At 61.7% G+C, this 12514-nt stretch overlaps 2 protein-coding genes across 4 annotated transcripts in view; one reads left to right on the forward strand and one right to left on the reverse strand.

Moving 5' to 3' along the window:
- Positions 1-2733: 2733 nt before the first annotated feature.
- TNNI3 (troponin I3, cardiac type) lies at positions 2734-8631 on the forward strand. Its single transcript, XM_044988900.1, has 10 exons — positions 2734-2751; positions 3872-3911; positions 4620-4632; positions 5146-5331; positions 5757-5798; positions 6181-6312; positions 6471-6560; positions 6882-7058; positions 7883-7988; positions 8450-8631. The coding sequence occupies exons 2-9, from the start codon at positions 3901-3903 to the stop codon at positions 7982-7984; spliced, it is 753 nt and encodes a 250-aa protein (XP_044844835.1). The 5' UTR covers positions 2734-2751; positions 3872-3900; the 3' UTR covers positions 7985-7988; positions 8450-8631.
- A 2169-nt stretch (positions 8632-10800) lies between these two features.
- The window catches only part of LOC123350385 (galactoside alpha-(1,2)-fucosyltransferase 2-like), a 44717-nt gene continuing 43003 nt past the window's right edge, over positions 10801-12514 (reverse strand). For 2 of the 3 annotated variants that reach the window (XM_044988939.1, XM_044988938.1), the window contains exon 2: positions 10801-12324. In XM_044988939.1, coding sequence (XP_044844874.1) covers positions 11240-12289 — 1050 coding nt within the window. In that variant the 5' untranslated portion in view covers positions 12290-12324 and the 3' untranslated portion in view covers positions 10801-11239. The remainder of the gene's footprint in view (positions 12325-12514) is intronic. The other variant, XM_044988941.1, reaches the window with a different exon arrangement.

Consider the following 12514-nt stretch of genomic DNA (forward strand, 5'->3'; position numbering starts at 1 on the left):
TCTCAGGGCCTCAGGCCTGGCCTCCCTCAGCCCAGCACATCCCAGTCTCCCCTGCATCCAGGTGGGCTCTGTCTGCTCCCCATCTCCAGCCCCGAGCCCTCCTGCTTCCCAGCTGGGCATCAGATATCCCCAAGCTCCCCCCTCTGTCCATTGTCTTATCTCCAGGGAAACAGGCTCGTAAAGAGGGTGGCCTGGGCCTCCTCTCTTCTCAGCCCTCCTCTGGCTGGAACCAGCTGGTCAGGTCACCGGGGTCCTCTCTTCACAGAGCCATTGTCCTCCCCCCGGCCAGAACCGGCTGTGACTCCTGAGCTGGGGTCTCCATCCTTCAGGCCATCGGCTGGGGTCCCAAGTTCCCTCTCCGGTCCCCTGTACCCACAAACTCCCTCTCCCCTCCCCTCGTTAAACCAGTAACACCCGGGGACACTGAATCCCACCCCCTCTGCATGCAACCCACTGGAAAACACGGAAAAACCAAGAACCCCCCCCCCCCCACACACACACACTTCGTCACATGGGTCCATCGCGCTTCGGCTTTTTTCGAGACTAATAACAAACCGACTCACTAACGCCTGCCCAATAACCGCTCGACAAAGGGCATTTATTGCTGGCTGCTCAGAGAATCTTAAAATTCTCCATATAATATTAAATCAAGCAAGAAGTCGTTAGGAGCCGTCTTTGTTGATATTGCCAAGGCATTCGATACAGCATCGCATGATCATATCATGTGGGTACTAAGGGAAAGAGGTTTGGACCAACATATTATGGATATAGTTAGTGATTCATACAAGAACGTCCGCACACCTGTATAGACGTTGGCGAGGCGTCTACGTCGCCTAGTGAAATAAAAGTTGGCGTGAAGCAAGGAGATCCCATGTCTCCACTGTTATTTAACCTGGTGCTCGGTCCTCTACTTACAACATCAGAGAAGACTGGTATGGGATTTTCCTATGGGGTAAATAAGAGAACATCACTTGCCTTTGCTGACAATTTGGTCATGCTCAGTGATACCTGGGAGGATATGAATATAAACAGCGAGATTTTAGAAACCTTCTGCAGGCTAACTGGCCGGAAAGTACAAGCCAAACAGTGCTATGGGTTTTTCTTGAGCCCTACTCACGATTCATAGACCATCAACAATTGTGACACCTGGAAGATAAACAAAGATGATTTGAATACGATTCTGCCTGGGCTGAATCTGAAAAATCTCTGGGACTCAAAGTCGATCCATGGATTGGATTGGATTTTCTAACCCTTTGCTTTCTGAAAAGCTCGACATGTGGCTTGGAAGACTCAAAAAAGCTCCATTAAAACCTTCCCAGAAGTTAATGATGTTAAATGTATATACAATACCTAGAATCATCTACCTGGCTGACCACACAGAGACTAGAAACACCTTGTTATCTTCAATAGATGATAACATTAGAAACAGCGTGAAACAATGGCTTCGTCTCCCACCCGATACGTGCCATGGCTTCGTCTCCCACCGGATATGCGCCGTGGCTTCATCTCCCACCCGATACTTGCAATGGCTTCATCGTCCACCTGATACCTGCAATGGCTTCATCGTCCACCTGATACGTGCCTTGGCTTCATCTATGCTAGAACTAGAGGCGGAGGGTTAGGAGTGACAAAACTCGCTAACCTTATCCCTTCAGTTCAAGCACAGGGACACACACACAGAGTCAGCATGGGACACACAGACACACACACACAGGGAGACACACACACAGCAGGGGACCCAGGGACACACACACACAGAGCAGGAGGTGCAGGGACACACATAGTGACACACACAGAGCAGGAGGTGCAGGGACACACAGTTACACACACAGCAGGGGACACAGGGACACGCACACACACAGACAAACACAGGGACACACACACAGAGCAGGAGGTGCAGGGACACACACACACAGAGGGACACACACACACACACACAGACCTGGATGCACAGGGGGACACACAGTGACACACACATGCACACAGTGACACAGGGACACACACAGAGACCTGGGCACACAGGGACACAGTCACACACACACAGCAGGGGACACAGGGACACACACATGCGCACACACGGGGGGGACACACAGAGCAGGAGGTGCAGGGACACACACAGTTACACACACACAGCAGTGGACACAGGGATATGTACACACACAGACAAACACAGGGACACACACACACAGAGCAGGAGGTGCAGGGACACACACACATACAGAGCAGGAGGTGCAGGGACACACACACACAGAGGGACACACACACACATCTGGATGCACAGGGACACACACACACACACACACACACATACAGACCTGGGCACACAGGGACACACACATACAGGGACACACACACACACAGACCTGGATGCACAGGGAGACACACACACACACACACAGACCTGGGCGTACAGGGACACAGACAGTGACACACACCCACAGTGACACACACACACCAGGGGCAGCAGAGACACACACACACACACACACAGAGACCTGGGCACACAGGGACACACACACAGACCTGGGCGTACAGGGACACAGACAGTGACACACACACACCAGCGGCAGCAGACACACACACACACACACACACACACACACACACACACACACACAGGGACAGCCCGGCCCTGCCCCCCAGCGCCCCCCGCCGGCCCCGCCCCTCGGTCCCCGCCCGGGGAGGCGGCTCCGGCCCCTTCTTAACCCGCCGGCCCCGGCCCCGCGCCGCCTCCGGAGTCCGGACACTCGGGTAACCCGGCCGGGGAGCCCCTGTCCTGGGGGGGACCCCTGCCCCGGGGGGGGATGGACGGGAGGGGACCCCCTGCCCCCCACTGACCCCTGGGGGGATGGACCGGAGGGGACCCATCTGCGCCCCACTGACCCCTGGGGGGATGGACCGGAGGGGACCCATCTGCGCCCCACTGATCTTTACGGGGGATGGACGGGAGGGGATCCCCTGCCCCCCCAAGCCCTGGGGGAGATGGACGGGAGGGGACCCATCTGCGCCCCACTGACTCCTGGGGGGATGGACCGGAGAGGACCCATCTGCGCCCCACTGACTCCTGGGGGGATGGACCGGAGAGGACCCATTTGCGCCCCACTGACCCCTGGGGGGATGGACCGGAGAGGACCCATCTGCGCCCCACTGACTCCTGGGGGGATGGACCAGAGGGGACCCATCTGCGCCCCACTGACTCCTGGGGGGATGGACCGGAGAGGACCCATCTGCCCCCCACTAACCCCTGGGGGGATGGACCGGAGGGGACCCATCTGCGCCCCACTGATCTTTACGGGGGATGGACGGGAGGGGACCCCCTGCCCCCCTAACCCCTGGGGGAGATGGACAGGACGGCACCATCCCCCCACCTCTGGCGAGGGGGAGACCGGCTGCAGGGGGATGTTTTCAACCCAGATGAGCATGGGGGACCCCATCCCCCCATCCCACCGGTGCCCCCCCAATCTTCCCCCGTCGCAGCATCTCCAGGGGCCGGCTGGATCTTCCAGAGCTTCCCCCCCCAGCCCCCAGACTCGGAGGGGGGGGCTCCCATTCCGTCCTATCCCCCCCCCCCCAGAGCTGCCGAGGGCTTCGGGCCGGGACCCCCTCCCCCCGATAAGGGGATTTATATTTAGCAATAACCACTTAGGGGCTTATCAGCCCGAGCGGCTCCCGCCCCAAATAGGGGAAAGGAGCCGGGGCTGGGGGAGATAACGGCCCCCACCCCCCTGAGCCAGCCAGTCCCTGCCCTGGGGCCGGGTGGGAGCCGGCGCCCCCTAGAGGGGTCAGGCCCCGGGCCCCATTCCCCGCCCCCCTGAGCCCGGATCTAGAGCCTGTGCAGAGCAAATAATATTTCTCCATTTTCTCCTCCCAGCTGTTTGTAGTGAAACCCACCTGCTCCTGATGGCAGACCAGTGAGTAACTTGCTTTTGACTTGTTCAGCTCTGGGAAAGGAGTGTTGTCTAATGGGTAAAGCCCGGGGGCTGGGAGCCAGGACTCCTGGGTTCTCTCCCTGGCCCTGGGACGGGAGTGGGGTATAGTGATTAGAGCGGGGAGGGGGAGAGCTGGGAGCCAGGACTCCTGGGTTCTCTCCCCAGCTCTGGGAGGGGAGTGGGGTCTAGTGGTTAGAGTGGGGGGGGCTGGGAGCCAGGACTCCTGGGTTCTCTCCCCAGCTCTGGGACGGGAGTGGGGTCTAGTGGTTAGAGTGGGGGGAGCTGGGAGCCAGGACTCCTGGGTTCTCTCCCCAGCTCTGGGAGGGGAGTGGGGTCTAGTGGTTAGAGTGGGGGGGGGCTGGGAGCCAGGACTCCTGGGTTCTCTCCCCAGCTCTGGGACGGGAGTGGGGTCTAGTGTTTAGAGTGGGGGGGGGGGAGAGCTGGGAGCCAGGACTCCTGGGTTCTCTCCCCAGCTCTGGGAGGCGGGTGGGGTCTAGTGGTTAGAGTGGGGGGGGTGGCTGGGAGCCAGGACCATGTGATTTTTGAGGGGTACATCCCTGCCCCCGCTCTGTGCCTGTTTCCCCGTATGCTGAAGGGCCCTGCCAGCAGGAGGCGCCGGTCGGGGTGGGGGTGGAGGCGTAGACGGGGGCTTCCTGAGCCTAATCGCCGTCCGTCTCTCTTTCTCTGCAGGGAGGACGTCACCGTAAGGAGGAGCCGGGGGGGGGGGGCTTTCCCCTGCTACACCCGGGGAATCTCTGGGGCAGCACCATGGGGTGTGGGGGGGGGGCTGTTCTGTGAGATCAAAGCCACTTTCACTGGCTGCCCCCACCTGGGCCTGGGTCACAGATGGCACCCCATAGAGGGGACAGGCCCCTGCCCCATTCCCTGCCCCCCTGAGCCAGCCAGTCCCTGCCCCGGGGCCGGGTGGGAGCCGGTGCCCCCTAGAGGGGAGAGGTCCTGGGCCCCATTCACAACCCCTAACCAGCCGGCCCCCTGCTATATTTAACCTCCTGGATGTTGCCCCCGCCTGGGTGTCACCACCATTGTGTCCCCTCCCCTCCTGATCAGTGACTCCACCCACTTTCCAAATTTTGGGGGGTCTTTGCCTGTAAGTGGGGGAGGAGGGTTGGGTTATTCCCCCTCCCCGGCTTGCTGAGGCCAGCCTGGCACCTCGGTGCAAAGTGGGGTGACGCCCTGAATTCCTCACCCCCCCCAGTACGAGGAGGAGGAGGAGGAGGAGGAGGAAGTGGTAGAGGAGGAGGAAGAGGCGGCCGAGGAGGGGCCCCAAGAACCGGAGCCCCCCAAGCCGGCTCCCCCGGCCCGGCCGCCGGCCGCCGTCCCACCCCTCCGGCGCAAATCTTCCGCCAACTACCGGGCCTACGCGACGGAGCCACACGTCAAGGTGGGCACTGGGCCTGGGGTGACGTGCTCCCCGCGAAAGGCTCTGGGCTGGGACCCCGAAGTGCTGGGGCTGGTTCCTGGCTCCGCCTCAGTCGGGGTGGGGGGGGAGGTTTGCAGCTCCCTGATCTCGGTCGGTGTGTGCGGGGGGGGATCTGTGCAGCTCCCGGCGCGACGGGGCCCTGATCTCGGTCGGTGTGGGGGGGGATCTGTGCAGCTCCCGGCGCGACGGGGCCCTGATCTCGGTCGGTGTGGGGGGGGGGATCTGTGCAGCTCCCGGCGCAACGGGACCCTGATCTCGGTCGGTGTGGGGGGGGATCTGTGCAGCTCCCGGCGCGACGGGGCTCTGATCTCGGTCCGGGGCGGGGGGTGTCCTGAGCTGCTCTCATAATACACTGAATAAAAACCCTCTCGCTTGTTCTAATGCAGAGAAAATCCAAGATTACGGCATCTCGGAAATTACAGCTCAAGGTAACGTCTCAGGCTTCCCGCCTGGGTGAGGGGGCGGGAGGCCGGGGTCGATGGGCCTGTGGGACAGATCTGGGGAGGGGGCGGGAGGCCGGGGTTGTTGGGCCCGTGGGTGGGTCTGGGAGGGGGCTGAGGCCGGGGTAGATGGGTCCGTGGGACAGGTCTGGGGAGGGGGTAGGAGGCCGGGGTAGATGGGCCCGTGGGTGGGTCTGGGGAGGAGACGAGAGACCTGGGTAGATGGGCCCATGAGCCGGGGCTGGGGAGGGGGCTGGAGGCCGGGGTAGATGAGCCCGTGGGTGGGTCTGGGGAGGGGGCTGGAGGCCGGGGTAGCTGGGCCCGTGGGTCAGACTGAGGGGTGTCACCCAGCCCCCCTCGTGCCCCCCAGACGCTGATGCTGCAGATCGCGAAGCAGGAGCTGGAGCAGGAGGAGGAGGAGCGGGGCCGGGAGAAGCAGCGGTACCTGGCTGACCACTGCACCCCGCTCGCCCTGGCCAGCCTGCCCCTGGCCGAGCTGCAGGTAACCCCCCCCGGACCCTCAAGCAGGGGGGAGGAGGGTTGGGTCTCACAGGGCGGTGAGGGGGTGTGGGTGAGCCCTGGGGTTGGAGTCGGGGGGACGGGTCCAGGGGGGGCAGAGAGGGGAACCCTTTTCTCCTCCTTTCCCCCCCGCCCCCCCAGGAGCTGTGCCGGGAGCTGCACGCCCGCGTGGGCCGTGTGGACGAGGAGCGCTACGACATGCAGGTTCGGGTCAGCAAGAACATCAACGAGGTACGGCTGGGACAGCCCCCCCCCCGGCTCCCCTTCCACCCCCAGGCCAGCCCAGACACCCCAAAATCCAGCCAGAGCCCCCACCCACGCACCCACCCCGCCCTGCGAAAGGGCCACGGAGACTGAGCGACCCTCCAGCTGCAATTACAAAACCGGTCACTAGATGGTGCTGCAGAGCTGGGGTTTAGCTCCGCCCCCTTAAGCTCCACCCCCTCTGCTCACTCCCCGCAGCACAGCGCCCCCTAGTGCCATCTGGGGGCATCTGCCTGCCAGGTTAGCGCATCCCCAGCTGATCCCCCCCCCCACCGCTCTGACCCCCAGATCGAGGATCTGAACCAGAAGATCTTCGACCTGCGGGGGAAGTTCAAGCGCCCGGCGCTGCGGCGGGTCCGGCTCTCGGCCGACGCCATGATGCAGGCGCTGCTGGGCTCCAAGCACAAGGTCTCCATGGACCTGCGCGCCAACCTCAAGCAGGTCAAGAAGGACGACGCGGAGAAGGTGAGCGGGGAGCCGGGAGGGGGAGGCTGGGGGGGCAGGGGCAGACGGGAGGGAGAGGCTGGGGGAGCCGGGAGGGAGAGGCTGGGGGGGCTGGGGCAGCAGGGGGGGAGAGGCTGGGGGGGCAGGGGGAGCCGGGGGGGAGAGGGGGGGGGGGAAGGGGGGGATGGGAGGGGGAGGCTGGGGGGGCTGGGGCAGATGGGGGGGAGTGGCTGGGGGGGGGCAGGGGGAGCCGGGGGGGAGAGGCTGGGGGGGCAGGGGGGGATGGGAGGGGGAGGCTGGGGGGGCAGGGGCAGACGGGGGGGAGAGGCTGGGGGGGCAGGGGGGGATGGGAGGGAGAGGCTGGGGGGGCTGGGGCAGCCGGGGGGGAGTGGCTGGGGGGGGCAGGGGCAGCTGGGAGGGAGAGGCTGGGGGGGGCAGGGGCAGCCGGGAGGGAGAGGCTGGGGGGGGCAAGGGGAGCCGGGAGGGGGAGGCGGGGGGAGCCGGGGGGGAGCCGGGAGGGAGAGGCTGGGGGAGCCGGGAGGGAGAGGCTGGGGCAGCCGGGGGGGAGTGGCTGGGGGGGGCAGGGGGAGCTGGGAGAGGCTGGGGGGGCTGGGGCAGCCGGGGGGGAGTGGCTGGGGGAGCAGGAGGAGCTGGGAGGGGGAGGCTGGGGGAGCCGGGGGGGAGTGGCTGGGGGGGCTGGGGCAGCCAGAGGAGAGTGGCTGGGGGGGCAGGGGGAGCCGGGAGGGGGAGGCTGGGGGGGGCAGGAGGAGCCGGGAGGGAGCAGGGGAAGCCCCCCCCACTCTGGGGTATCAGGACTGACCCCCGTCTCCCCCCCACCCCCGCAGGAGAACCGGGAAGTGGGCGACTGGCGCAAGAACATCGACGCCCTGAGCGGCATGGAGGGGAGGAAGAAGAAATTCGAGACCTCGGGGGCTGGGCAGGCCTGAGCAGGTGACCCCCCCGCGCCCCTCCCGAGCCCCACAGCGCCCCCTGCTGGGAAAAGATGGGACTGGGGTCACCGGGGACTCCCCCCCACAGCCGGCGCTCCTGCCCCACACCCCACAGAGCCCCCCGCTGGGAGACGTGGGGCTAGGGTCGCGGGGAGCCGCCCCCCCACAGCTGGCACTCCTACCCCACAGAGCCCCCCGCTGGGAGACGTGGGCCTGGGGTCACCAGAACCCCCCCGAGCCAGCACTCCTTCCCCATACCCCAGAGCGCCCCCTGCTGGGAGATGTGGGGCTGGGGTCATGGGGATCCGCCCCCCACAGCTGGCACTCCTGCCCCACACCCCACAGAGCCCCCTGCTGGGAGATGTGGGGCCAGGCTCCCCGAGCTCAGATGGAGGGTGGGGCTGGGACATTGTTTCTCGGTGGTTTCAGTTTCCTCTTTGTCTTTCTGTTTCTCTCCCGCAGGAGCAGAGAATTGCCGATGGGGGGGGAGGGGAACGAGAGGATGGACCCCAGAGAACTGCCCCCCCAGAGCCCCACCCCTGATTCTACCGCTCCCCATTCCCTTCCCCCAAGGACTCCCCTGGCCACAGCACCCCGCAGTGTCACCCCTCGGCTTTCAAACCTCCCCCCCCCACCGCCGCCAATAAAGCACCTTTGAGTGTCAGGGGCCGTCCGTCCGTCTGTCCGCGGGCCCCTGTCCAGAGTGCGGGAGCTGCCCAGGGGCCCTGCAGGTTGGGGGTGGGACCCAGAGCTCTCCCCTCTAGGGGGCGTCTTTCCCTGCTCCCTGCTCTAACCCACAGACCCCACACCCCTCCCAGAGCCAGGGAGAGAACCCAGGAGTCCTGGCTCCCAGCCCCCCCTGCTCCAACCACTAGACCCCACACCCCTCCCAGAGCCAGGGAGAGATTTTTTAGACAAAGGAAACACAGTGGATCTAATTTACCTCGATTTCAGGAAGGCATTTGACACGGTTCCACATGGGGAATTATTAGCTAAATTGGAAAAGATGGGGCTCAATATGAAAATCGAAAGGTGGATAAGGAACTGGTTCAAGGGGAGACTACAATGGGTCATACTGAAAGGTGAACTGTCAGGCTGGAAGGAGGTTACTAGTGGAGTTCCTCAGGGATCAGTTTTGGGACCAATTTTATTTAATCTTTTTATTATTGACCTTGGCACAAATAGTGGGAATGTGCTGATAAAGTTTGCGGATGACACAAAGCTGGGAGGTGTTGCCAACACAGAGAAGGACCGAGATATCCTACAGGATAATCTGGATGTCCTTGTAAACTGGAGTAATAGTAATAGGATGAAATTTAATAGTGAAAAGTGCAAGGTCATGCATTTAGGGATTAATAACAAGAATTTGAGTTATAAATTGGGGACGCATCAGTTGGAAGTAACAGAGGAGGAGAAGGACCTCGGAGTATTGGTTGATCACAGGATGACTATGAGCCACCAATGTGATATGGCCGTTAAAAAAGCTAATGCGGTCTTGGGATGCATCACGCGAGGTATTTCCAGCAAAGATAAAGAGGTGTTAGTACCGTTATACAAGGCACTGGTGAGACCTCATCTGGAATACTGTGTGCAGTTCTGATCTCCCATGTTTAAGGAGGATGAATTCAAACTGGAACAGGTACAGAGACGGGCTACTAGGATGATCCGAGGAATGGAAAACCTGTCTTATGAAAGGAGACTCAAAGAGCTTGGCTTGTTTAGCCTAACCAAAAGAAGGTTGAGGGGGGATATGATTGCTCTTTATAAATATATCAGGGGGATTAATATTAGGGAGGGAGAGGAATTATTTAAGTTTAGTAACAATGTGGACACAAGAACAAATGGATATAAACTGGACACTAGGAAGTTTAGAGTTGAAATTAGACCAAGGTTTCTAACCATTAGAGGAGTGAAGTTCTGGAACAGCCTTCCAAGGGGAGCAGTGGGGGCAAAAGACATATCTGGCTTTAAGACTAAGCTTGATAAGTTTATGGAGGGGATGGTATGATGGGATAGCCTAATTTTGGCAATTCATTTGGCAATTGATCTTTGATTATCATCAGGTAAGTATGCCCAGTGGTCTGTGATGGGATAGAATCTGAGTTACTACAGAGAATTCTTTCCCGGGTGCTGGCTGGTGAGTCTTGCCCACATGCTCAGGGTTTAGCTGATCGCCATATTTGGGGTCAGGAAGGAACTTTCCTCCAGGGCAGATTGGCAGAGGCCCTGGAGGTTCTTCGCCTTCCTCTGCAGCGTGGGGCACGGGTCACTTGCTGGAGGATTCTCTGCAGCTTGAGGTCTTCAAACCGCAATTTGGGGACTTCAATAACTCAGACACAGGTCAGGGGTTTGTGACAGGAGTGGGTGGGTGAGATTCTGCGGCCTGCGTTGTGCAGGAGGTCAGACTAGATTATCATAATGGTCCCTTCTGACCTTAAAGTCTATGAGTCTATGAGAGAACCCAGGAGTCCTGGCTCCCAGCCCCCCCCCTGCTCCAACCACTAGACCCCACTCCCCTCCCAGAGCCAGGGAGAGAAGCCAGGAACACTCATTTTGCCTGGCAGGTTAACAGTAGTTGCATCCTGGAACCCGAATTCCTTTGACGCTTCCCTGCCTGCCAGCCAGCCCCTGCCAGTGGCTACTCCCAGAAATCCCAGCTCCTCTGCCCCCAAAGGAGACGTGTGCCCCAGTTTCCCACCGCGGCTGTCACTCCCCCCCTCCCCCCGGCGCTTGCAGTCACACGCACGGAGGCGTGTTTCAGGCAGGGGAGAGGCTCCATTAGAGGCAAGCAGCAGCGATGGGAGGAACAGGTTACAATAGAAAACAAAAGTCCTTTAACGTAAACAAAGGCCAATGCTTATCAAGAGTTACCTGACCTAGCTAATGAAGTTGGTTTTCCCTCCCTGCTGGGGATAGAACCCAGGCATCCTGGCTCCCAGCCCCCACCCACTACACCCCACACTCCTCCCAGAGCCAGGGGGAGAATCCAGGAGTCCTGGCTCCCAGTCTCCCCACTCTAACCATTCAACCTTGCAGATGGAGATGGGCCCATTTCTCTGGACACTCCTATGAGAAGTCCGATGTGGGTCATTGGCTCCTCTGTGTGGGCTCTGAACCCCACCAGCCCAGCTCCAATCTCCCCCGATCTCCCCAGCGCAGCCGGCATCAGCCAGGGGTCCCAGGTGCCCACTCCTCGGCCGAGTCCTGGTGGGTGGATCCCGTTGGCAGCTTGTGGCCACCGGCTGAGCTCCTTTAGCCAGATGTCCCCCTCTGCAGCGGGGAGAGATCGGCGTCGATCCCGATCCACTCGGGCAGGAAGGCGGCCTCAGGCTTGAAGATCTTGAGGAAGGGGGAATCGGGGAGCATGTAGTTGGCCAAGTAGATGGTCTCCCCACCGACCAGGTAACCGGCCCAGATGCCGAGGGTCCCGATGGTCATGATCGTGTGGTTGCAATGGGCCAAGAGAGCAAAGTCCCTCCCCGGCGACGACTCCTTCCCGTCCCCCGAGAAATACACGTCCCCCCGCGAGGTGTCGATGTTCTCCCGGCACCACTCCATCCCGTTGCTGGTCACCACGAAGACCGGCTCCTGGTACTTGGCCCGGAAGTAGCCCATGGCCTTCTCCAGGTAGGCCTTGTCCGCCACCACCCCCTTCCATTTCTTGGTCATCACCCGGACGTAGTCCCCCCTCCGGACGTGGACGCCCACGTAGGTCACGTTCCGGCGCTGCCCACGCAACCCAGCCAGGTACCGGTTGGCCTCCTCCTTGACGTGGTCGTGGAAGGAGAATTCCTGGAGGATCTCCTGCCGGAGGTGGTGGTAGAAGGTCCAGGAGCAGGAGTAGCCTGTCAGCCGGACGTATTTCCCCTTGATGTGCCTGTACTCCTCCGACATCCAGTCGTGGAGCCCATAGTTCCTCCACGGGACGCTCCAGACCACGTCGCTGGAGAGCACGGGCAGGGTGATGCGGAAGAGCGGCGCCAGCTGCTGGTGCATCTCCGGGAGGATGTAGGCCTGGCGCCCGTTCATCTTGGCCAGGGCGTAGAGGGTGGCGTATTCCCCCATCTGGTTCCCCAGGCGCCCGGCGGAGTTCACGGTCCACATGCCCTGCTCCGTGGCGGGGGTTGTGGTGGGGTGCGTGGTTGGGGACCTGTCCGTGGCATTTGGGGAGTGGAGCCTCTGCCTTTCAGTGGAGAACCAGCTGCGTAGGTGGATGAGGAAGGAGAAGGTCATGATGGCCAGCAGGTAGAGGCTGAGCTGCAGGGGCAGCCGGAAGGGGACCCAGGAGTCCGAGGCAGTCATGGCTCCCAGCGGTGATGAGGGAAGGAGGTCCCAGCCTGGGGAGAGGAGGAGCAGGCGGGGAGGGTAGTGAGTGGAGTGGGGGGAAGAGAGGAATGTGGGGGATGGTGTGAGGAGATGGGATAGGGTCTCCCAGGGCCAATGACCCCCATTCCCCACAGCCCAGCCGAGGGGCCAGGGGACCCCAGCTCCAGCAGTAGTTTGGGGGAGAGGAGCAGAGTCACTTCC

This window comes from Mauremys mutica, chromosome 15 (genome assembly GCF_020497125.1).
Source record: "Mauremys mutica isolate MM-2020 ecotype Southern chromosome 15, ASM2049712v1, whole genome shotgun sequence".
NCBI lineage: Eukaryota > Metazoa > Chordata > Testudines > Geoemydidae > Mauremys > Mauremys mutica.

Coding starts and splice junctions, on each gene's coding strand:
- TNNI3 (XM_044988900.1), top strand. Junction 5,332..5,756: donor CGACGGAGCCACACGTCAAG/GTGGGCACTGGG, acceptor GTTCTAATGCAG/AGAAAATCCAAGATTACGGC. Junction 5,799..6,180: donor CTCGGAAATTACAGCTCAAG/GTAACGTCTCAG, acceptor CGTGCCCCCCAG/ACGCTGATGCTGCAGATCGC.